Below are 25981 nucleotides of genomic sequence, written 5' to 3'. Positions count from 1 at the left end.
TTTCACCACTTCAACTTGAGTGTGTGCACAGCTGTTGTGGAAATGGTGTGTGTTGAGTGAGTGGAGTCCTTTACCACATGGCTGTCTTTTTCTTGCTATTTTAGTTGGTGGTGACTTTGAAGCTGCATTTCACCTTATGTTGCTCAGTATGAAATTCATTAAATTAAATCTTTTGAATACTTCTTCCTGTCTGTCCCTTGACCTGTGCAGGAGGGCTAAAGAAAACAAGATTTAAAAATTTTTGAACTTAAGTTTTTAGATATTTAAATATTTTTAAGTATTAAATATATTCCTATTTTATATTTAAAGTATCTGTGTGTTGAGGTAAAAGGAGCTGTGCTCATTAGACGAGGGACCAACCTATCAGGTACATTGTGCAGACACTGAGATGCCAGGGCCCAGACCAGCCAGCGTATCTGTGATGATGGCTCTTCAGCCTCAGACCGGCCTCTTGTGATTCAGTTCAAGCTGGCATGCGGTCACCTCGTAGCTGAGGCCCACCACCCAAAGGTCTAGGTGTAACTGATTGTAGCCCAAGTAGCAGAAGAGCAAAGTAAACTCTTTTAGGAGCTGACGTCAGTGCTGACCACCTTGGCTAAAGTCACACCCACCCCCACACACTCTGTGTCCTCATCCCGTGTTTTAATTTCTTCTTAGAACTCACCCCCATCTGAAATCATTTGTGTTTGTGTATCTCCCCCCACAAGAATGTGGCTTATTGCTGGCTTCCCTTCATAGAATGTGTGCATTTCCAGGCTGAAAGGGACCTGGCCTGTCTTGTCCACTTTCTATCCATAGTGCTTAGGTACAGTTCCTTGCACATGGTAGGCATTCAAATGTTTGTTGAATGAAGGAAGGAACTATAAGAAGAGTGCTTGATAAATGCTTATTGATTGAGTTAATAAACTAGAAACTGGACAGCTTAGAGAAGTAGGAGGCACATGGGGTCAACCATTCCCAGTTCCTAGCTTCAGGAGCCCAGATTGATAGATGGCATACTCTTCAGACTCTGTTACTGGTTTCCCACCAGCAAAACCACCACCACCCCCTACCAGCCCCAACACACACACACTTCTTTCCCAGCAGCCATCCAGGAATAAAGCAAGTACAGGACTGTGTATATGGTGCAATTCCAGGATTGTATTGAGGAGGGGGAAAGGAAGACTTAAACCTCTTTAAGACAAGCTAAGACGGTGCAAGGAGAAGACTGGAGGTGGCTGGAGGGGCGTGAGCAGGGATGATCCTTTAAGCAGGACAAGCATATATCTAGCCTTCTTTCTCCTGCTGCTCAGTTCTTAATTCAGCACACTCATTTTTCCTTCCTGCAAGGTCAGGGCACTTCGATAAGAGCTCAGAATGCAAAGCAGTATTCATATTAGCCTAACCAAGATTTTGCAAAGTGAAATAAATCAACTGAAAAAAATACAATCTGTGTTCTGGATTCTTCTGTAAATGGCTCCTGAGATTATCTGTTGTTGGACATTATTCATGTCATCCTACCCTTCTCCTAGTACAAATGATTGGAGCTTTGTAGTGAAACTCTAAAATAAGAACTGTGGTCTAAAAGGAAAGGATTCTTGAAAAGCTTATCGCCAGCATTCTAGGATGTTTACCAGCTTCCGAGAAAACTTTTATAGTGACGTTACTGATGCTAAACACAGAGTTTTGCCATATTGCTTATCAAATGGATTCAGTGAATTTGTTCTTAGAGTTTAACTTTAAAATATTTTGCTATTGGGGTAAAAAACATTTTTAAGCAAGTCTAAAATTAGAAAAATATATTTTATAAAACAAATGGAAAACCACATGGGGTTTGTGACCATGCTATCATTATTCACAACACATTCTCAAAAAGTGTTCAGTTTGGTAGTTCCAGGGGAGCAATGTGAGTAGCTTATGTGTAATTAATATGCAGCATATTAATTACAGCAGACTTTGGGTTCCCTAGGCATTATAAAATATCTCAGGGAGCCAGCCCTGATGGCCTAGTGGTTAAAGTTCGGTGCAGAGCCACACCACTCGTCTGTCAATAGCCATGCTGTGGCAGCAGCTCACATAGGAGAACTAAAAGGACTTAACAACTAGAATATGCAACTATGTCCTCGGGCCTTGGGAAGAAAAACGAAAGAGAGGAGGATTGGTAACAAATGTTAGCTCAGGGTGGATCTTTACCAGCAAAAAAAGAAAATCTTAAGGATAATCGAAGACTTTAAAATGCACAATGCCCATGGTAGCTAAAGGCAATGCACAATCCTTGATTGGGCTCTGAATGGGGAAACTAAAGTCATAAGCATTATTGGGACCATTGAGAAATTAGAATATGGACTGTATGTTAGATAATAGTATTGCATTAATCGCCTGATTTCCTGATTGTGGTAATTACATTGTCACTATGAGGGAGAATATCCTTACTCTTAGGAAATGTATACTGAAATATAGTATGATGTCATAAAGTTTGCAACTGATTCTCAAATGGTTCAGAGAGGAATAATGCCGAAGTAGCAAGATAGTAACAATTAATGAACCTAAAGAGGCTATGCATATTATTCTACTATTTTTCTACCTTTTCTGTAGCTCTGAAGTTTTCCAAAATAAGTAGCTTAGGGGAAAATACACAGGCCTCCAGAGCCCATTGCCTAGACGTGGAGTTTTTGTGTTAAGAGTTTTCTAACTGGCGTGCACCCCAGTGCACGGAAAGAGTTCATTAGCTCCCTTTCTCTGTGCCTGGTTATTCCTGGCTTATTCCTTGGGTAGCTTTGGACGTGGGAAGGCAGTAAAACCTCATCCACTAGAGCTCACAACTTAGAGTCCAAACTGAGGGAGCCTCCGGTCACACTGAGGAGCACAGACTTACCACCAGCAACCAAGTCACTTCCTAGTGAGGTGTTCGATGTATTTGTTTAGTTTTGTTTTTTAATTTCTTAGATACCACAGTCTCCAACATGTGAAGATCCCAAAATGGGTTCATTTATTTTGTTTCCTTATTTTCTGTTGAACCTCTATCATTTTAATATCCACTTTAATATCATTCTTAACTTTAGACTTTTTTTTTTACTTCCTTCATTTTATGCTCGCTTTATACGTAGGTTTCTCAGTAAAGGTAGGTGCTAATCACAGGTTTCAGAGTAAGATGTTATTTCATCGTACCAGGGAGCTTGCCAAGGAACCCTGTTGTAAACTTTCTCAATAGCCAGGACTGCTGCTTTTTCATATTAGTACAGTAATCCCTGATCTCTATTTTATTCATTTTTCATAAAACATTATATTGTTGATCTTCCTGAATTAAAAAAGATCTTTAGGCTTTTGTCTTTCTGGCTGTGGTCATACAGTCGGTACGGGAGTCCTTCTGGCCTTAAATTAACCACTGACTTAAAAAAATTTTTGTTGTTGTTAGGGATTCCGTGCTTTAAATATTATTTTGTTGCTGTCGTATCACATGACAATCAGAACATCCGTGTAACTACACCAGGTTAACGAATTAGCAGTGCTGTGTCTGAGGATCCCCGCGTCCTACCCAGTCACCTCCCGTCTCTTCTCTCCTGCGGTAACCACTAACCTGGCTGGCCTCATGATAGCTATCCCGTGACTTTTCTTTATAGCTTTGCTACTGACATTTATGTTCCTGAACAATGTATTGTTCAGTTTTGCCTGTTGATGAACTTTATTAAAAAAGAGAATCATGCTCAACATATTCTTTGTGACTTGCCTCTTTTTCTCCGTTATGTTTGCGAGATTGACCCAAGCTTTTGCCTGCAGCCTCGGTTCCTTCATTCATGGTGTATTCTGTGTATTCTTTCGTGTTTATTAATTGACCATCCATTCCACTAATGATGATTCAGGTCTCCACTGTTGGGGAGCTGTTCAGATCAGTGCTCCTGTCAACATTGTTATCCCATGTGCAGTGGTTTATCCAGGGCATGTCAGCTGAGGAGCAGAATTGCTGGGTCATACGCTCTGCAGGTGCATACCTCTGCAGATAGTACCTGGACCACTTTCCAAACTGTTTTACACACTTTTCACTCCCACCAGCAGTAGGAGGGTGCCCATTGCTCCAGTTGTGGCCAATGGTGGGCACTTAGTATCAGGCATTCCCATTTTTGCCGGTCTGGTGAGTGGGTTGTGATAACTCTGTTATGTTTGCATTGCTGTTTCCCTGGTGAGCGCTGAAGTTGAGCACCTTCTCTTATGTTTATTCACTCTTTCAGCATTCTCTCCTTTGAAGCATCAGTTTCAGTATGTTGCCCATTCTCCTCTTAGATTTCCCCTACCGTATGTTTAACATCCTTCCGGCCCCAGGCCTACAGCTTGCACGTAAGCATCCTTAGCCTATGGAAAGTGAGACCTTCTGACAAGGTGCATTCTAACGGGCTCACTTTGCCCAATTTTGCCCACAGAGAAGGACAGGAGTAAAGCCGGGTAGCTCGGGGTTTGGCAACATGCCAGCACTGCGGAAATCCGATTGTATGACAGCTTTCGTCTATTTCTCTCTTCAGTGGTTCACACCACTCAGGAAGCCCTTCGGCTCACTGTTCCAAAAATTCCGGCTCTCTGGATACGTCCAAAGTCTATATCGTGTCTCACAGCAGTGGTCAGCAGGTCCCAGGGTCCATGTCCAAGCCCTACCACAGACAAGGGGCAGTGAACAAATATGTCATCGGCTGGAAGAAATCAGAAGGCAGCCCACCACCTGAGGAGTCCGAAGGAACTGAATGTCAGGGGTAAGGAGGCTGGCGCTTCTTCTCTGGGCGACTTACACGTTTTGGGCATTGACTAAGCAAATGTCTTTTTCCTCCAGCAGAAATGTATTTTCTAAAGAAGAATAATCTGGAAACATCTTTGTAAAACTCTTTACATCTTGGCATTTAAATTTCTCTTTAAAAGGCTTCTTTTTCCTTGATTTTGCATATAAAATTAAAAAAAACTCTGCTCTTTGTTCTTATGTTCCAAAAGCTGCCTGCAATAGAAAAATCATAATAATGTGCTAGTGATGGTGTGAGTAGAGGGTCTGTAAAGAAACAAGTTCAAGGACAATTTGAGTTCCCACAGTTCCATGTGTGTTTCTTAAAGTTGCTGTGTAAGTGACATCATAAAAGAAGAAACATTTGACCTAATTTTACCATGATTTTGATTCTCTTTCAGTTGTTAGGTTTTATGGGGGCAGCGAGGGAGGGATGTTTTATATCTGTTAGAAAAAGGAAAAGAGAAAAAGTACTGATAACCCAATTTTTAACACGTGTGAAAGCTATAGTGCTAGCTCTTTGAGGAGACAAGTAAAGAAATCACATTTCAGGAATGCAGAGCAAGTCTGGTCAGAGCTCTTTAGCTGTTGGTTTGCTTATTTTTTAAAGGACAGCCTTAAAAAAGTCTCGTGCAGTAAGTGATGAGGTCATGGTGATGTGCTGCGTCTGCATGCGTTGGTAGCATCATCCCGTGGGAGAGCTCGCGGCTGCAGTGACTTTCAGGGAGCTCTCCTAGACCTTAAGTTTGATCAATGAACTAGTATCACTTTTTTTCCTTAGAAAATAATCCCACTTCTTAAGTACGGCTAGCATTGATATTCCTTCTAAATTAAAAATCATTTTGCTGCTGCAATTGAACGTGGAATCTTTTTTGTTAAAAAAAACCCTATCATGTCAATGATTACATACAAGTTATTTAGAAGGGAATTTTATGGTAACTACACTTTTTTTTATCATGAATGCAAATGTTGTAATGATGATGTTGGTAATTCTCATAGTCTTCTGTGTGCCTCATCATTTAGGTTCTGTGAAATCTTTGTAGAAGCGTTTGCACCTCGGTTTCAGCACTCTGTTTCGGTGAAGGACTCTCTCGAAGAGTCGGGAAGAGGGAAAGGAGCCCATGTAGACATTTTTCACTCAGGAGCCCCCAGAGTTTGCGCATTTGGACACATTGGCTTGATGACACCGACTTTCAGTAAAAGAGAGGCAACGTGAGGAATATTATGAGAAAGGGGTTTGCCTCTCTGGGTGGGAGAGCAGTTATTCCCTCATCACATGAGGTCAGGGCTGGGATTCGAACCCAGGCCTCGGCCAGGTCTCTCCATGGTGAGCCGTGCCCATCCTGTCAGGTGTGACGGGCACTCCAGGCCTTGCCCAGCTAAGTCAAGTGTGTCTAAAACAAGAAAGCACTCTATTTAATGTGGAAATGATGAATACATACCAATGGCAGTCATACAGGCTACACCAACCATATTTGAAATTTTGTCACAACAGCATTTTTACCAAATCACTGAAAGTTACGCATAGAAAAAGATCAGCCAAGTACAGTGTGTTTGTACCACTGAGAATTAGAGAATACTAGTGTCTCATTGTACACAAAATTTGAAATCACTTGTGCCCTCTAGAAATTTCACATAACTCTGAAACTGCTGGTTATTCTTTAAAATCACTTTGCAGAACCCTCATTGATTATTTTTGTTAATAATACCATCTTATATTCTAAAATGCAGCTAACGAGTTGCTTGTTCGTTTTATGTAGTGAGTGGACTGTGTGCCTTGGGTGTCCTGCAGCTTTGGTCTGTTTCTCTCCTCAGTGGTGCACACCCTCCGGGAAGCCCTTCGGCTCACTGTTCCAGAAATAGTGGGGAGTCTAGACACATCCCTCAGTAGTGGTCAGCACTGTGCTGTTTACCCATGGGAGAAACTGTCCTGGGCATTAGAGATAAAGAGCCAAGTCAGTCCTAGGCCCGTTTTCAGGAATACCCAGTCTGAGGGAGGAGAAAAAGCGTAGAAATTACTAATTGCAGTACTCCATAGCAGTTCCCAGATATGTTATTTCATATATTACATTGGTATCAATTATATTGTAAGAGAACAATGCCCGTCTTTAGCTGTGTCTTTCTTGATTTGTCCTCCTGAGGTCTGATCTTCCTTCCATATTCTCTATTTACCTGTGTTCCTGTCACCAACAGGCTCTGTTCCTGTCTCCTACCTGACGTGTCACATTGCCGTCCCCAGGTCTCACTGGTCCTCCCTTTACTGTGATCACCTCCCTCTGTGTCTGCGGCCTCAGGTGCCATCCTGGGTCCTCAGCCTCTCAGCCCGGGCTGCTGTATGCCACTCCGCCTGCTCTCCGTCCCGACCCCACCTCATCCAGCCGTGGTCCACATCGTACCCAGAATTTTTTTTTCTTATATTCAAAGCTTGTTTTCTTCTCTATCTGTGATCTTTCTAAACTCTAGTATCTTCAGGGTAACAGCTCAGCACAGCATGTGCAATCCTTCCTCATTTGTCCTGCACTTACTTGCACGCCCATCTCCATCGCCCTAACCCTGCACTTCCTGGTAGCTCTACTTTCACTTTCTCAGTTGAGCAGTTCTGTCTCTGGCCTCTGTGCTTCCGTTCATGTGGTTCCCTCTGCCTAAATGCCCTTCCTGAGTTTCTGAGCCAAGTTTCTGAGGCCAGCCCCCTCCCAAGCTGGGCCCTTCGCTGCACCTCTCTCCCAGCAATGTGACTTCCCACTCACTTGTTCATCCCTGCCCCTACACACACGCACACCCACACCCCAGAGCAGGGTCCCCCAGGAGCACCAGGTCCTGCTCTCCTAGTGACTGGCACAAGTAGACTCTCACAGCATATTTATTGATACATCATATGGCAGTTTTAATAAAACTAATTTAGCAGAAAGGCTAGTGGTTTTTATTCAAAAACCTAGAGAAACTGGAATAGCACGTTTTAGTAGTAATTATAGGCATTAGATTTTTATCCAAGCAGTTATTCATGAGACCTGGACTTTTTTCCCCTATATCTCACCCAAAGCAAAGGGAGCCTGGAGCTCTGGAGCACCCCCAGCTCCAAGCCTCAGGGTCACAAGTTGGTGCTTCTTGGATGCTTTCTTGTAAAATGTCCATTGTTGTTTTCTCCAAGTGGCATTTGTGCAAAAGCCCCCCAGGGTCTTAGGTTCTTCCCCCATTTTCACATCATGCCATCCCACAAGCCAAGCAAATCTTCAGTTGTGTTTTAAACGTTTTGGAAAGCTCCTCTTCCCAGCCACTGTTGGCTCACGTTCTCAGTCTAGCTGGTGCTTCAAGAACTGAGAAGTGCAGGGAAACCTGACCTGTGTCAGAAGCAAAGCAGGAGCCCTAGAGATTCCAAATCTATCATAGTTAATTTTGAGCATGTCTCTGTGAGTTTCTTCTGATAATTTCCCAGTGAGCTGTCACACTGTGACAAGATAGCCTTGCTTTTGAAATAGAGTCATCCCAGTGGCACGTGACAGTGACATACAGGTTGCCCTCTGTTGCCTGCTGCCTTGGGCCATGGGTTCCTAGGATGTTATACTTCAGGTCACGTGGCACAAGCCTTTCTCCTCCATTGACCACACGGCCGCCGATTGTTCACTGTCTTCCGGAATGTTCCGTTGCTCAGATGGCATTTCCAGAGCACACCTTTTACAAATGGCTCCCCAGTTTTCTGCCTGGCGAAGAGCTGAACACAGTAATTCAGCTAGACAGTCTTCTGTTGTCCATAAAGACATTTTCATTTACTGACAATTAAGGAAGACAGCTGCTTTCTTTATCCAAACAGCTTTGTGAAATTGCTGATAATAAAACGTGCTTGGCCCACGCCTGAATTGATTACTCTTAAACTTCAGGCTCCCCTGGGTGCCTCTGCATTGCCTGGGTGAGATGAGGGGTGTGGATGTCCAGCCGCGAGAAAAAGGCTCTCAGGTTTCAGAGAAACACAAGAGTTCCTTCAAAGGACATTTCATAATCTCTGACAAATCATTGAAACTGTGTTTTCTTACACATAGATTGGGAAAAGAAAAGCACAGCCATATATTAAAAGTTGGCTATATTTTTTCTCATCCAGGACTTTGGGGATCTGATTTTGTTTCTGAATTATTCAGAAATCCAACTTTGCGATTGAGCTCATTTCACAGATGTAAAACGACGTGGGGATCTGGAGCAAATGCAGCAGCAGCGAACTAACTGAATAATAAGAATCGTGTGTACGTGGGCGAGGTCACTGGATTTTCACTCCTAAGGCTGCAGACACTTTACAAACAGGCTGACTGCTCCTCTTAATTTTCCTTCTGGTTCGTTTCAACAGGCTGTACGGTGAAATGGATCTCATGGCCACGGCCACTCAGCATCAGACTGTGGTGGGAGATGCTGTTTCAGAAGCTCAACACGTTCTGTCAAAAGAAGACTTTCTGAAATTGATGCTCCCTGACAGCCCCTTGGTAGAGGAGGGGAGAAGAAAGGTTAGTGACTTTCGTGGGGCTTTGAAGTTCCCAGAAACACTCGAGAGAAGTCTAAAGAGACTAAAGGTTTCCAGAGCGCTCCTGCATGCATTCTCTCTTGTGACCCTGCCGACCACTCTGTGTGTGGCTGGCCGTTTGCAGTGTTTATTCTGTCAGTAAGCAGAACGAGCCCAGGAGAGGTGAGGAAGGGCAACTTTCCAGCATGGATAGAGAGAGCTAGAATCAGGCAGGCCTGGCCTCAGGTCCCAGCTCCAGCAATGATCAGCTGCATGACTTCCTGCAAGTGACTTGACCTCTTGGCTTAGTGTCCTCCTCTGAAACAAGGAGATAATGTTAAGTGTACCACAGAGTTAGAGCAAAGATAAGAAATAACATGGGTGGAGCCTCACACAGCACCTGGACATAAAGGGTGATCAGAAACAGTAGCTGTTAAAATTCACACTACCTGCCTTTTGCTCCAGAACTCTACTCTCTGCTCCAAGCTGTCCTTAGATGTAATCCTGTTCCAGAAATGGGCTGGAGTTAGATAGTATACTGCCTGCCAGGCATTATAAAATGAGTGGTACTTACATCTTGCCGTATAAACCTCTGCAGTGATCACAAGGGAAGGCCACGCATCAATCTTATGAGCCAACTTCAGGCCGAGGGGCATACCTTCATTCACACTGAGCTTTGATGTGCGTGGTATAAGGTTAGATTACTTGTCATTCTTACTAGTTTTAATTTCATTATTATTACAGTCTCTTAAACCGCTTTGTTAAATAATGGAAAGTATGAAAAGGGACTTACAGGTAATTTAGCCGCATCTCCTCTCTTTACAAGTAACTTTAGAGGCCCCAAATGGTGAAATGTGAAGTTCGTATAAATATTTGGTGGCAGAGTCAGAAATGAAATCTAGATCTTCTGCTTTCCAATCCAGCACGCCCTCTTGTCCAAATGAAAAGAAAAAAATCGGGCACTGCCGTATTGACTGTGATCGGGGTAAACAGGAAGGCTTTTTGCTTCTGTCTTCCCTCTAATAAAACAATACTGCAATTAACCTAATTGTGTTCTTAGAATAACACTCTAATTAGATACTACCTCAAAGCCGCTTTAATCTAATGTGCCTGTAATCATGTTCTGAAGAACCTGCTGGTCGTGTGTGAAGACGGAATCCCAGAAGAACTCAATCATAATGAGTCTTTTCTTGTTAACTTGTATCAAATCATGATATGGTAACTGTATAAGCTGGGCGCAGACTATTGTACAAAAAGTGCAAATAGCTTTTCTTTTAATAGGAATGAACTTCTCCTTGACATGTGTCTTTTTTTCTTCTAAGACAAATCACCTTCTTTTGATAGTGTAAATTTAACTCTGTAGTCCGCACACATTCCACTCACCATTCATCAGTTGGACAGACTCGACAGAATGGAAGGAACACGTACAATAGAAATATTTTTAGCCTTCTTGCTGCATTCACAAATGTAAATAGCCATTTCTATATTTGTTTGATGTGAACATTCTGGCTTTTACTCTTGTTTGTGTAAAAGGAGTGTGGTTCAGTATGCAGAAGTAGTAGTTAGAGATTCATATTGGACTTAATTTTTCTTGAATATTTGACTCCTTGTTTCTTTAGTAAGAGTTTCCCTTACCCTATCTTCAATTTAACACACTATAATTTTAATGGTTCCTTTAAATCTGGTTATGATCGATTACTCTAACTCAATTTTCAACAATTGTAATAGGCTTTTGTGACTGATACTTTTAAGTGGACAGTAAGATTTTCCTGTACTGATACCATTTTTCTTGAACGTGTTTGTATGGCCTAGAAAGCTACAGTATTCTCAATTAGTTTTATTATTATTTAGATTAAATTGAACTTCACATGCAGTTGATAGCTACAAAAATTGCCTAATATTAAAATGTAGTCATTTCAAATTAAAATCAAGCCAGCACTATGTGTGGTTTTGAATAACCCTTGCTCGAAATGACAACCTTATAGATTTCCAGGAGTTGTCACTGCTGTGAGGTTATGGAGGTTCCATTTAACATTTCAGAATTAATAAAGCTGTACACGTCTAATTCACGATCATGTTTCACAGAATGTCAGAGGAGGAAAACACTCAAATCCGGTAACTGCAAAGCCCTGGTGCATTTGCCTGGCTACCCACGTGCCAGGCTTCGTGCTCCTGAGCTAACCCTTTGTGCCTGCCTAGGGGATGCTCAGAAAAGCTCTCACGGTGGCATGTGAGCCCCCCGGATTTAGTCAGGTAAAGTCCACGCTTTCAGCTCTCTCATGTCTGTTTTCTCCATCCCCCCTGTTTAAACCTCTAGTTTTCGTTCTATGGGAACCTGTCTCCGCGACGGTCACTGTACCGCACCCTCTCTGATGAAAGCATCTGCAGCAATAGGAGGGGCTCTTCCTTTGGCAGTTCCCGGAGTTCCATACTTGACCAGGCCCTGCCCAATGACATTCTGTTCAGCACCACGCCGCCCTACCACAGCACCCTGCCTCCCCGGACGCACCCTGCGCCCAGCATGGGGAGCCTGAGAAGTAAGTACGGGGGGTGGGCACTCTCCTGGGAGCTTCTGGAGCTGGCGGCTGATTGACTAGCTCCTGCCTGGGTGGGCTTTTTAGACTGTTTCCTATGAAGGGGCCGGGGGGGGGGGCGGGGTGTTTATTTTTAAAAATATTATCATTGGGTGGTGTGGGATGTTTTTTAGTAATTTTTAAATATGATGAAAACCCCAGAGTGGACATTTTTTACAAGTTAAGCCATATTACCAATTTTGAAGAAAATGAAACATCTATATTAAACATTTTTATCAAGTAAAATGGTGACCTCTTACTATATCTCAGCTATTACATCCATAAAGAAAAATGTCTAAAACCTAACTTTGTAAAGAAAAAACTGTGGTGCAGGGGTGGATGTTCCAGTGGGCAGTACGCAAGGAGGAATGTGGTTTTCTCGCCTTCCATTTCTGTTTCTGCTTGACATCCGAGACCTGGTGACTCGCAAGGTGGCAGTGGCATGAGAAGACCTGGGTCTGAGACTGGCTTTCCTCATGGGTGGTGGCATGTCCTTGTGCTCGTCACTTATATTCTCTGTGTCCAGTTTAGTCCAGTTTACTGGTCGTAGGCTGAATAGATAATTTCTAGATTATTTTCCTTCAAATCCTCAAATCTGATTTTTATATAGTGTCAGTTCCTCATTAATGTGTCAGTGTTTAAGTGTGGCTATTTTTTTTGCATTAGCTTTATTTCCTTTTTTCGTAGTTAATTTCTATTGTACAGGAAGAATGGGGATTTAATCAGAAATATATTCATCGTCAGGGTTTTTTTTTTTTTTTATCACGGAAAGCATTATCTTTAAAACCAATTTGAACTTCGTAATGCACACAGAAGTTCCAGGCTAAATGAAATAAAAGTTCTAATAATGTTTCTAATGTTTAACATAATTGGAAATGAACCTTGTCTCGTAAAATTCTTAATCTATTTCTTTATGTAACATAATATCCTGCCTGTTTTAAAGGATCCATTTGTCTAAATTGAAGAAACCTTTAAACGCCTTGATAATTGTATGAAAGGTCAGACAGACATATTCTAACACCCTAATATTTCTCCAAATGTTTTTCCCTTCTTGAAAATATGTAACTTTGATGTCCTCTTAAAAGCTTTTGTAAAACCAGTAAAACTCTATTTTTTTACAAATGTTATTTCTTTCATTTAAAATGCTTGAAGTGTGACTGTGAAATCTGTGTGTTAATGTAATTCTTACATTCCACCCTTCATTTGCTTTCATATGAAAGATACACATTTTTTATCCTCTTTTTTTTTAGTATATATATTTTTTTTAGAGAAAAATTTAACAGAAGGCACAGAGAGTTCCCATAAACCCCCTGTCGCCACACATGGACAACCTCAGCCATTGTCAACATCCCTCGCCGAAGTGGTGCATTTGTTAGATAGAATCCACCAGCCGCCACTGAGACATCATTGTCACTCACAGTCTCGGGTTTACATCAGAGCTTAGTCTAGTGTTGTACGTTCTGTGGGTCTGGACACATATGTGATGACCTGTATCCATCATTATAGTATCATCCAGAATAGTTTCACTGCCCTAAAATCCTCTTTGCTCTGCCTGTTCAACCGTCTCTCCCCCTAACTCCTGGTAACCTCTGACATTTTCACTGTCTCCATAGTTTTGCCTTTTCCAGAATGTCATATAGTTGGAATCATATAGTATGTAGCCTTTTCAGATTGACTTTTTTCACTTAATAAAATGCATTTAAGCTTCCTCCATGTCTTTTTATGGCTTGATATCTAATTTCTTTTTAGCACTGAATAATATTCCGTTGTCTGGATGGACCACAGTGTATCCATTCACCTACTGAAGGACTGCATCCGTTATTAGCATGTTCAAAGTATAAAGGCACAGTTAGAAACAGGCAGGGTACACTATTCACTCTCCAGCTTAAACTTGCCTTACTTGTCTTCATTGTTCACTTCTGTAGGAGAAGCAATGAGAGTGGTCCTTGCTATTTGCTATTCTCCAGTGCAACCTTGTTGGCAATGTGTCTTCTCCAATTTCTGTACTTTAGAAACTACTCCGAAAAAGTTCTCTAGGTTTGATGGGTGAAATGACAGAATGTAAATAAGGGAGCTGGAAGTAATTTGCATTGATGTGTCTTTCCCCGAAGAATTCCGATTCCTTCCAGCCTACCCATGGGGAGGTTCAGCCTCAAGGATCTAGTCCCCCTTGGGGGACACTAGTTCCTGGGACCCCTGACTCCCACACTCACCTGAGTGGTTCTTACTTTTGTGTCTACTCAAGACAGGTTTTGGCCATCCTTCACTGTCTGTGATTTCTGCTCATTCAGCAGAGCCTCTATGAGAAGATACCACTCTTTGAGGGTATTTCGACATTCTGAAACTGGAACAACCCAGAAATTTGAAGTGTGAGTGCTAATGCCTAGCAGCTGTCTTGTGAGTGAGAACTGAGGCCTATTGGAGGTTGCCCAGTTGTTTCTCGTAGTTTCTCAGAGACATAGCTTCATGTTAAAACTGGGAGTGGACGTTGCTTAGTTCTGCCGAATCTTGTGGCCCTGGATGGTTAAATAGCTACGGAGACAGAGCTTGGCAAAACCCTCAGAAGACACATGTATTCTTCTTTTAAACTTCAGAACTTGAGTATTGCTAGAAGTATCTGATTTTTAGAGAGAGAATCTCTCACTCGGAGAACTCCTTCAGGTCTCGTTCCTGATTTGGAGTAAAGGTAGCACAGAGAAAGGGTCAGCCAGCCCATCCCTTCACAGACAATTGGAAGACTTCATCACTGCTCCTTTTCTACATGTAATTATTACAGGCACAGGCTTCTTGCTCAGATATTTTTAGCCTTATGTGTCCCAAATGTGAACCTGTCTCACAATCTTTCTTCTCTTGAGAACAAGATCTTAATCCACTCTTGTGAGACAGATACTTAGCAAACACATTTTGGGTGTGATTCATGTCATGATGCGTATCTATTTCCTGTGAAGTCACTGGAATGTGCGGTATCATTATGTCTTCAACTTGGACGTGTAAAAATATGACCTGATCAAGCAATTGAAAATATTTATGAAATGTTTCTGCATGGCATTTAAGGCCTGTTTTGTTTTTTTTTTTCTCAGAATTGATGGATTTCAGAATAAACTTTCTTTAGCATCCCAGGCAGAAAAAAAAAATGGGAGTGGCCATTTGAACACACAGTCCACAGGCCAAATAACCAATGATACTGTGTAGCATTCATAGCATCCTTTTCTTCCTTGACCAGTTGGGCACCTGGTTCCATTCAGTGCAGTCTCAAGCATTGGCAGGTTCACATGTTTAAAGAGAATTCCTGATTTTTTATGGAAGGGGATCAAAACTTTCCAAGGAATCGTGGAAATCTTCCTATGAGGATAGACGAGCGAAAGTGCTTAAGTTTTGAAAAATAAAAGCAGAGTATTAGCTTATGTGTGTTCTCCTAAGTCGTATAACTTTGACCTAGACACCTCACAAAGGATGCCCCTTGAAGTTAAAAAAAAAGGGGGGTGAGGGGGTTGAGTTTTAGAGTACTAAGAAAAGAAATTAGTATTTTCCTTATAATTTAGTACTCACAGGAGATGCTACAGACTCTAGGTGTAGACTCAGTGGTGTGTGGCATGGGTGATAGGAGCTGGCAGCTAGCAGAAGAGCAGTCCTTGCTTCAGTTGGCATTTGGAGAAGGTGTCTGCGGGCTGTCAGAGGCAGGGTTTTGACTGATTCCGTGTGGCACTTCTTTCTATTTTTTCCAATGTTTTCAGTCTCCGCTATAATAAACAAACATCCATTGGTTTCTGGAGAGTAATTGTGAAATCTCAGGTAACTGACCACCAGGAAGTACTTGGCATTTATCACAACGATAAAGTCAGACTCAGTAAAGAGGGTCCCTGTGATTTCAGGTTTTGGATAAACGAACAGGAAGCCACAAGATCAATGTCCAGGCCAGAGAGCAGGGGCACGGGCCTCACTGCCTGGATGTGAGCCATCTTTCAGCATCCATGAGTCACTTTCTTTTCTGAGTTGGCCAGAAGAGCAGTGTGTGCTCCCGAGGTAACACAGGCTTGGAGGAGCTGGATCTGAAATAACAGGCTTTGATCCCTAAGACAAGTGGTGCCTTTTCTTCCCCATCTGTGAAACTCAGGGAACAATCCAGTTACAGCTGCTGTGGTTTGGCCAAGGGCAGCCGACTGCCCACTGCGTGTACCTTCTCCAGACCCCACGAGACCAGCACCAGCAGGATGCATCTGCTTGTGGACTGGCGTCCTCAGGGGCAGAGCCTGTGTCTTACTGGTCCTTCCATCCCTAGATGCTAATACAGTCCTGGTGGTCCCTGGACTATAGTGGATGCTCAGTAAATGTCATCTGGCTGGTGGCAGTAGTGATACCTAACATCAGTTAAAAGAATGATAAAGGAGTTTGCGTGATTTGGAGTCTCAGGAAAAAAAAAAAAAAGATGGTAATTTTTTTTTCCAGCTACATGATTTCTCCAAGCAATGGAAAAATATGTAGGTGCTTTTCATTTTGATAATTCAGAGAGGAATTTAGGCAGCTTTTACTTCGTTTATGGTGACTGTCAGTGGCACTAGGGTCTTCCTGTTTCTGAAGGGTGATGGGTTTAGATTTTAATATGTGCTTTCTCAGAGCTTTTCCACCAGAACTCTGCTCTTCATCCAGCAGCTCCTTCTCGTCCTTTGTCCCGGCAAGTGTCGCCTCCTCAGACAGGCCTCCCCCAAACATGCTGTCAGGCTCCTCAGCCACATCACCCTGTTTTATTTTCTTTGAAAGGCTTGTCACTACTTGTATGTTCTTGTTTATTTGTTTATTGTCTCTTTCCTTGTCACTTGTCATGTAAGCTTCGTGAGAGCATGGTCGTGTCTGTCTTATCCACTGCCGTACCCCATCACTATGCAGACAGTAGTCACTTAATGAATAGATCATCGATAGACGGTTCAGTGGATGGCACTCCAAACGAACTCTAGAGCAAAGGAATCTTCTTCTAATCTTCTGATCATCTTTGCCAGTTCTGTAGTATCAGGTGAACAGACAAAAGGCCCCTTCACAACTGGGGAAGAGAGGGTAAAAGTTGTAATAAAGGAGAAACGTCACAAACTGTATTTCTTCCTTTTGCCCCGTGGTTCTCCATAACAGTTGGAGGAGGTACGGAGGATGCCCTGGGCTTCCCTGTAGTGGGAAAACTTACACCCTGAGATCTTCCCATATCCCAAAGCCTCTGCGCCACTTTGCTGTGGTCTCCGCGTGAGTTGTTTAGAGGGCAGCCAGCAGGGAGACCTGGGGAGCAGGCTGACCTGCCCTGCTGTGTAGATCGCTGGGCCTGCTCACTTGCTCACTCTGGGCATCAGCTTCCCGGCCACCAAGATTCAGGTTTGTGCCTTAGCTCAGTTATAAATGGCCACATATCATGGAACTTCAGGGTGCTCAGGAATAGTCAAAACATTAATTTTAACCAGAAACTGTCAAGTCTCCATTGTCAATACTCCATTGGGTGTTTGGGGAAGACGGCCCTTTGAGCACACAGCTGCAGGAAGGACAAGGGGGGTTGGGGGGAGCAGGGACATTAGCCTAGCACCTCATCCTCTGAATCAGCACCGTCCACCACGTAGGTTGACCCTGTCCCCTCCATTCTCTCGCATTTGTCCCCCTGTCCCCTCTATTGCTTTTTCTCTCTACTTGGCTCCTTTGAGAGCCAGTGAGGAGGATGTGGTCTGCTGGTGTCAGGGAGGAGTAGACAGCACGCAGAATGTGTTAGCTTTGACTCTAGGCTTTACGATGCCAGAGGCTCGGGTGAAGGATTATTTCTTTATAAAGGCCAAAGAAGTCCTCAAGATGGCATCTCTTAGCAAAACATGACTAACAGAGTGTACTCTCTGTAGAAATGTTCATGCACCTGAAGAATTTTCTACTCCCTGATGTTTTCCCCTCCCACTGGGGAAGGAGAGGCAGCGGGCTAGAGGAGTGCCCGTGTACACAGGGTTCTGGCCAGCCTGGGCCACCTTCACAGAGCTGAGACACTTTCACCCTCTTCCTGAAGAACCGCTCACATGGGAATCAGTGACCTGAGTAATTGGGCTCCAGAGGAGGTTCAGGAGAGGAGGGAGACCCGGGGTGCTCACTGTTCCCTCCTCCCAGCCCGCTCCAGCCTGACTGCTTCCGTCTGCTCCTTGTTCAGCTTATCCCTTGGCAAGGACAGAGTACGTCACACTTAGAACAAGCTGGAATGGCTGTTACTTCAAAGAACATGAGCACATGGAGAAGGAGGGTGGTGGGAATGATGGTGACAAAACATCCATTACTGGGTTCCCTTCAGAATGGGGGTTGGGAATAGTTGATGGAATATGGCTACATGTAAACATGCAAGTATTAAAAATAGGAAGTTTGATTGGTTTAGCTGCAGCTGTTAGAGGTCAGCTGAGAGCTGCGTGCAAAGGTGTCAGGAGAGTGAAAGACTGTTCGTGTCCTTCAAGGCCCAAATCACAAACGCTCCATCTTAGTCCAGATGCCAGCATTTCTCGGCTACCGCGAGGGATGTGGGAACAAAAATTACAGGTGCATTTGCTTAATTATATCCCTTACTTAACTTAATTGCAGGCTCAGACAGCCAGGTGGTCATTATTTTGATTGGTCTAATTAGTCAGATGTGTTCACACGCCGCTGCATGCAGCGCTGGGGCAGGCTGAGAAAAGACACGGTCAGAGGAAGTCCAGCTGAAGCCTTTTGAAAATTTGTCCTCAGGTGCATAATGATTTCCTAACAACTAGTGTTATTAATGACATAGACACTTCAAGTCAGTCCTGTGATGAGAGTTTAACGAGAAAAAGAAAGGTGAGCAGTCCATTTGGACAGACAGACAGACACGGGCAGACATTCAGTGCAGGATGGCGAGAGGATTCTGGGTCAGCCAGTGATCGAGCCATTTCAAAGTCAAAAAAGCAGTCCAGCCACCATTTTTGTGCATAGCATGTAAAACGTTGTCCCCTCTCTTTCTTGGCTGTGAATAACTAACAGGAAGTCTTCCTGTCTTTTTACAAGAACCTGCCTCTCAGGGCATCATGAATTTGTGGTGCTCAGCCTGGGTAACTGTGTTTTCCGAGAAGCTTTTCACACCATCAGGATAGAAAGATCGTGCAAGACTGTCTTTACAGTGGAAGTTTGCGCCACTCCCTGAACAGGAGACATTGCCCCTGAGGAAACCAGGGGTTGATCCCACAGTTAGTCTGACTCAAGTGTACTCAAGAGAAGCCTGCCCCGGAGGAGAACTTCTGTGAGATTCCCATATGTGCCAAGACTCAGTCCTAGGCTCCTTCCATGGGGGCTTTGTTGCTGGCTGACCTATGAGTAAATCTGTAGGTCGTGGCTTTTTCACAAACCTCCGTTCTTCCAGCTGTGTGTCCTTTGGGTAACTGCGGCATAATGTCTCCTGTTTTTACTGGGGACAGGAGATCTTTCACAATCAGTTCCCTGGGCCCCTGTGAGGGGCCAGCTTGTGCCCCGCGCTGTGATCTGACTGACGCTCTGGTTTTGTTTCTGTTTAGATGAGTTCTGGTTCTCCGATGGGTCCTTATCGGATAAGTCCAAGTGCGCAGATCCTGGCCTGATGCCCCTCCCGGACACGGCCACGGGGTTAGATTGGTCCCACCTCGTGGACGCTGCTCGGGCATTTGAAGGTAAAGACGCGCAGCCTCCAGGGCCTGGGGCGACAACGTAGGGAATGTGTTTGCCTGTCTGATCATCGGGGTTAAAGTTTTGGATGCTTTGCGTCACTTTGAGCATGAAAACGAGCAGGAGAAGGCTTGAGCTGCGACTAAGGACATTTCCTTGGGGAGATTGTATCATTTATCGAAATGAGCAATGGGGAAAGTATCCCAAACCTGAATTCCGCTTCAGGCCCCAGCTATGACCTGGGGCAGGTGACTTTTCCTTTGTGACCTCTGTTTGCTTAGGCTGAAATGTAGAGGTGAACATGTAGGACACAAATTGTATCTTTCTCCCAACATGATGAGGCAGGATAGGAGAGGAAGACCCTTCAGAGGTCGAAGCTGCCTGGTTTGACGGGACGAGCACGGAGCCGGAGCCGGGAGTCTGGTGGCTTGGTGTAAATGCAGACTCTGGCATGATCTGCTTGACGTGAGCAAGTCGCTCCCTGTCCGGGCCTCAGCTTCCTCCCCGAACCATGTGGGTCGGTGGGGATGGCTGGGCTGCCTGACCTCAAAGGCCCTTCCTGCTCCATGCCGTCTTCTCTCCCGTTTGTGGCCTTGTGGATGTGGGAGAGTGAAGCTGCTCCGTAGGAAACACGTTTTTTCCACTTGCGGGTAAAGGTGGACACAAACAAGGGAGGCGCTTGCTTCCCGTGCATCCTCAGGACCTTAGGTGTGGGTGTGGGGGCACCCAGTGACCCAGGAGTATGACTTTCTGCCACTTGCTGCTGCATATTTTTCCACGATTGTGGCTTCTGCTCCTGGGGTGATGGGCAGAGCTGACAGAGGAGGCGGGATCGTTTGAGTGTCGATCCTGTTTGAGAATCTCCTGTGGGTCTGGGCCACAGGGTCCCCGGGGAGTTCCGTGGTCACTGCACTCCCCACAGGGAGGGACCACAGACGCCTGAGCAGCCTTCTCTTCTCTCTCACTCCCCCTTTTACTCACCTTCTCAGTCTAGTGGCTCAGCCCTGTCACCTGTGACATCCTGGCCTCAGGAAAGGAAGTTAGAGTCTTGTCCCAGGCATGTCAGGTGCACTTTGAAGTCGGGCTGCTGCAGAAGGTGGAGGTCTGCTGCTTTCACAGCCGCTCAGTCGAACAAGCTTCCCTGCGAGTGAGCGAGGCCTTGGGGGATCTGCTCCAGTCTTTGGGGTGGGAGCCTCTGCTCCTGAGCCTGGGAGGTGGGGGGTGAATGCTACTCTCAAGCTAGTTCAGCCCCTGGGGACGGTTAGCTCCCATAGGTAGGAGAGGGAACCTCTGTTGAGAGAAAATTTCTGCAAAGTGAACGGCTCTTCCTGCTGCCTTAATAGAGGGAGCGACACTGCTCTTGGATTTGCTGCTTCACAAAGTACTTGTTCCTTGTGGAAACGTCAGGATGCCCTGTCTGCTCTGCAGTGCAGCCGTCCTTCTCTGACATTACCAGAAGTGGGTTATATATGTAAAAACCCCAGGCCCACAGCCCAGTTCTTGCCTATACTCCCGACACTGGCCTTCATGGGAGCCAGCAGCACCAAAGGGCAGGAATGCTGTTTTTGCTTCTGTCCAGAGCAGCCCAGGCAGGAGGTAACCGCATTTTCTCTGGCATGTTCTTTGCACTCTGTCTTCTCTTACTGCCCCAGGAGAAGCTAAGAACATCTATTCTGCCCTCTGCAATGTTCCCCTGCTGCATAAATATTTGCATGGCCCTTACCAGGCTGAATTCTGCTTTATTTACATGTCTGTCTCTTCTTATTGGGTGGTGAGTTTCTCAAGAGAAAGCTGCTTGTTTTATTTATCTGTATTTATCGAGCACATAGCAAGATAACCAGATGAGAAGAGAGTACAGAGGAGTGAGTAGGTATTAAACAGACATGGTGCTCTGCAGCCCTGAGCAGTCCCAACTCACAGTGGAGTTTTTGACCTCTGAAGTAGAAGGCACACTGGCATAGGCAGAGTGGCTGAATAATCAGTCCAGGAGTTCTGGTCATAAGCACAGCTCTGCTGCTGGGCGGTGGGCCCCTGGACCACTCACAGAAATCACATGACCTGTGCCCTTTGTGCCAACGCTGAATGTTCGACAGTAATCCTCTGAGGTACGTGCTTAATTGTCTTGGGCTTCAGTCTTCGTCTATGAAATGGAGACCTTTGCCAGCGAGTCTGTAAGGCTTCTTCTCATCCAAAAGCTCCAGTTCTACAGTTCTGTTCATTAGAGAGTATTTCTGAGCTGAAGTTGGAGTCTAGGTGGGAGGTGGCACCCTCAGGCAAAGGAGCAAAAAGCATGATGGGGAAATTCCAGCTAGCCAGTGCGTCAGGTGCGTGGGTACCTAAGTTCAGCAGAAAGAACGTGGGACTCTTTCTGCCAGGGGAGACTGTGGTTATCTCACCTTTCTGAAGTTTCCAAGCAACATTTATAGGAAATATGAAAAGAGTGGATGGTCGTGTTAAAAATTTCAGTAATTTTCAGTGCTGCTCTGTAGGGTAGCATAGCACCTTGGGGCCATAGTCAGCTCAGGAAAATGCAAGAATTTGCGACTCCAGACTTTTGCTAATCAGGCTCCTGTATCAGTGTCAGCTCCACTCCGACAGAGTTGGCGTGAGTGACGGGGTGCCATCAATCACCTTAGCACTTCGAAGAGAACTGTCTTCACCTAGCTAACCCAGTTGCCCCTGCTTGTGACTTGATCTTTTTGTAGCAGTTCTCAAACTTGTTTCTGAGCTAGAGTGACATCATAAAGAAAAGATGGTCCAAAGAATCTCCAAGTACCTGTTTAATTGTTACACACTAATAAGGCAGTTTGAGATGCCTTATGAGCTCAGACCCCTCTGGATTAATGCTGTGCCCATGTTTTGACATAAGCAGTCAGCACATCTGAAGACAGGCTTTAGAAAAACAGAGACTGTATCTGCCTCTTGGGTTGAGATACCGTGACCCTCACAGCATCCGATAGTCTAATTCCTCCCGAGCAGATGTGCCGCTCCCCCGTCGATCTGCCTCATTTATGTTCCGTGCTTTGGTCTATGATGCCTTCCCCTTGGTTTAGGAGCTAAAATTGACACTGGACACATGAGTTTAAAAATTTAGATTTTACAATGCCATTCAAGAATAGAGCAGAGGCACCAAATTTATCTATTTCAATCATGGTTGCTTAAATATATTTAAACTGTAGGGACACAGAACCTAAGGTATATGGTGTTGCTGGGGGTCAGAATCCTCCAGGCGTCCTGTGCACAAGCATTCAGGATGCTCCTTCAAAGTGGAGGAGCATTTCCTTACCGCATTTCTAACCACAAGGCAATGAAAATAGAATTAAGTAACAAAAATAGAAGCAAAACACAAACAAAACACTCTAACCATTTGGAAAATTCTAAATGTTACTCTAATAATAATTGTGCTAGGAAGAATTAAGGAATATAATAAGAGCATTTTTGTCTTTTTTAGTAAGCGGTGATGAAAAAGATGCTACCTATTAGAATGTTTGGACTGCACTCAGAGAGTAGACATTAAACAAGAATGCATTGTTTCAGAAATGTTTATTTTAATTGGAAAAAAAAACATGAAAATTAAGTGTACTTCAAAAAAATTCTGCAAAAGCTATCAAAGAAAACAAAAAAAGAAAGAAATCAAGTAAATTTTTTTTTTTTTAAAGATTTTATTTTTTCCTTTTTTTCTCCCCAAAGCCCCCCCTCCGGTACATAGTTGTATATTCTTCGTTGTGGGTGCTTCTAGTTGTGGCATGTGGGACGCTGCCTCAGCGTGGTCTGATGAGCAGTGCCATGTCCGCGCCCAGGATTCGAACCAACAAAACACTGGGCCGCCTGCAGCGGAGCGCGCGAACTTAACCACTCGGCCACGGGGCCAGCCCCAGAAATCAAGTAATTTTTTTATTCCACATAATTATTTTTATTTATTTAGGAATAGATCTGATGACTAAGATAATTAGATACTTCTGGTAAGGAAGTCGGGGGGCAGGCGTAAGGAAGAGTAGAAGGCCAGAGGGCATTGAAAGAGTTGTCCAAGAGTATCCCACAATCCCAATTATCACCTGAAACTCATACATTTACAGCTAAGTGTTTGCGAAGTTTCAAAGGGTCACGATGCCCTTGTATGGTTTTCTTGGAATTCAGAAGAAGCCTTATTGCATAATAGGATTCTTTTGTGATAACACACACAAAAAAGAAAATCACAAGACCGTCTCAGTGATGATGTGAGAAAGCTTAGAGGAAATTCAGTAGTAAATTAAAAAGCCTATTCATTGTTATTGGCAAGAATTTAGCTAGTTTAATAAAAGGAAAACTTAATTATAGTAAGTTAGAGTTGATGAAGTAATTAAAAGTTATGTCAATTTCCCCCAAAAAAGGGTATATCCAGTAGACCTAAGACCTATTTCTAATGAAAGTTAAGATTTGAGAGATGCCTTCAAAGCCTGTAAAGAATATCCACTCTATCCTAAATAGTTGCATAGTACTGAATGGAAAAATGTTTAGGCAGATCCTGTAACTCCAGAAACTAAACAAGGGTATTCTTTCAGACTGTGTCCTTTAATTTTGTACTGAAATCCTTGATATTTAAACAAGCAATGTAAATAAAAAAGGAATAAATTTTGGAGGTAAAAATATAGATATTCTTCTATATCTGGAAAATGTGAAAGACCGAAAAGATATTATTAGAGATTATAAAATAAAGTAACTAAGTAAGCTATCTTAAAGTATATATTTTTATAAGCATCGTTTCAAAGCAATTGTTAATTTCTTCAGTTATCTATTTCTGTATGACAAACCCAATATTTACGGCTGAAAACAAGAATCATTTATTATGATTCATGATTCTGTGGGTTGACTGGGCTGAGCTGGGTGGTTCTTTTGTTCCCTGTGGTATCGGCCAAGGTTGCTCATGCAGCTGTATTCAGCTGGAGCTCAGATGGAACTGGAGCATTAAGGTGATTTCCCTCATGTGTCTGTCTAGAACAGCTGGCTGTGGGTGGGCCCCTGTCTCCCCAGGGTAATTGTACTTCTTCATGTGTGGCTTAAGGAATCAGGAGAACAGAAGCACAAGCTAGATGATTTCTCAAGACCCAGAACATTTTATCCACCACATTCTATTGGACAAAGAAAGTCACAGGCCAGCCCGGATTCCAGGAGTGGGAGATAGACTTCATCTCTTAGCAGCAGAGGTGGCATGTGCACACAGCCATCTTTACAGACAGTCTTCCACTGTGACAGTAATCAAGGACACCTTAGGTATATCAGCAAGATCAAATTATAAATTGTTTGCGAATTAAGCCATCATTAGAACTATAGTGAGAGAAAGCACTGGACACTTCAATAACTGAAAAGTCCTAATATATGTGAGGATAGGAATGGATAGAAAGCTTACAGTAGAGATGACAGGCCTTCCTGAATTAATTCATAGATTTAGTACAACTTCAATTTAAATATCGAAAGGATATATTAAAGAACTGAATTGTGTTCATTTGGAAAATGGATAAACAATGTTCACCAAAAAGGCTATTATAAATCAATAAAGATAATTAAAACAGCATAATGATAACTCAAAAATAGAAATGAGTCCTTCTGAAGAAAAACAAAGAGCCCAGAATAAAATCTGAATATATTTTAAGAGTTAGATGGGGATGGAATTTATGTAGTCCATTTGGATTTAGGAATTAGAAAAGTCAATTCTAGCAAAAGTGAAGACAGAAAGATTACTGTTTTGGAAGTATGGTAATGCTTTAATTATGGAGGAATGAGAGACCATACAAAATGTAATATGACCAGATAAAAGTATTGAAATATCTAGATCTTTCATGAACTTGAAAGAGAACATTAAAAGAAAAAGAGGAATACAGGAATATGGGGAAAGATTTATAATAAATGTCATGGGTAAAACCAGGAATTCTCCAGTGCATGAAGGGGCTTAACCAGCAAAAAACACCAAACCCCTGATAGACATATCAAGGCGTCCAGATGCATGATCCACAAGAGGAGCATCACACAGTGAATAAGGACTAGAAAAATGTTCAACCACACATGGAAATTTAAACGACAGTGAGCTACGAGCCCACACCTTTGAATATGAAAAATGTTGCGGCAGCTCTGAGAAGCTGTGAAGACACACAGCTGGTATCATTTTCAAGATTAGGGAATGATCCGTCTTTTTGTTGACGCAATATGACCATATGTAGCTAGAGCCAAAAAATGTACCCACCCTTTGACCAGAAATCTAATTCCTGAGAACTTGCTTACTGAAAGTTATCCAAAAGAATAAAGAAGCTTCCAATAGAGAAATACTGTACATCATTTTTAAAAATTAATAAGTGAATGATAGATAACTAAACTCTACCCAAAAAACTTGTGTCAGAAAATTGAGAACTTTTTAAGTCTTTGAGGGAGAAGGCAAGTCAGGTGCAGTGTGCCCTCCCCACAGAGCCCAAGCTCCCGGCTGCCCTCTCTGTAACCATCAAGTTTGGGAAACTGGCCCAGTCACAGCTCAGACTTTGTTTTCACATGTGCGCTTCTTTTGTGTTT

General features: G+C 43.5%; 1 protein-coding gene across 5 annotated transcripts in view; it reads left to right on the top strand.

The window, feature by feature from the left end:
* Window positions 1-25981, top strand: part of SIPA1L2 (signal induced proliferation associated 1 like 2) — a 210694-nt gene that overhangs the window by 174768 nt on the left and 9945 nt on the right. For 4 of the 5 annotated variants that reach the window (XM_046652986.1, XM_046652984.1, XM_046652983.1 and 1 more), the window contains exons 16-19: window positions 4494-4718; window positions 9072-9225; window positions 11539-11758; window positions 19318-19449. In XM_046652986.1, the coding sequence (XP_046508942.1) occupies window positions 4494-4718; window positions 9072-9225; window positions 11539-11758; window positions 19318-19449 (731 nt within the window). The remainder of the gene's footprint in view (window positions 1-4493; window positions 4719-9071; window positions 9226-11538; window positions 11759-19317; window positions 19450-25981) is intronic. The other variant, XM_046652987.1, reaches the window with a different exon arrangement.

This window comes from Equus quagga, chromosome 2 (assembly GCF_021613505.1).
Source record: "Equus quagga isolate Etosha38 chromosome 2, UCLA_HA_Equagga_1.0, whole genome shotgun sequence".
In the NCBI taxonomy this organism is placed as follows: domain Eukaryota; kingdom Metazoa; phylum Chordata; class Mammalia; order Perissodactyla; family Equidae; genus Equus; species Equus quagga.
This window is presented reverse-complemented; position numbering and strand designations above follow the sequence as displayed.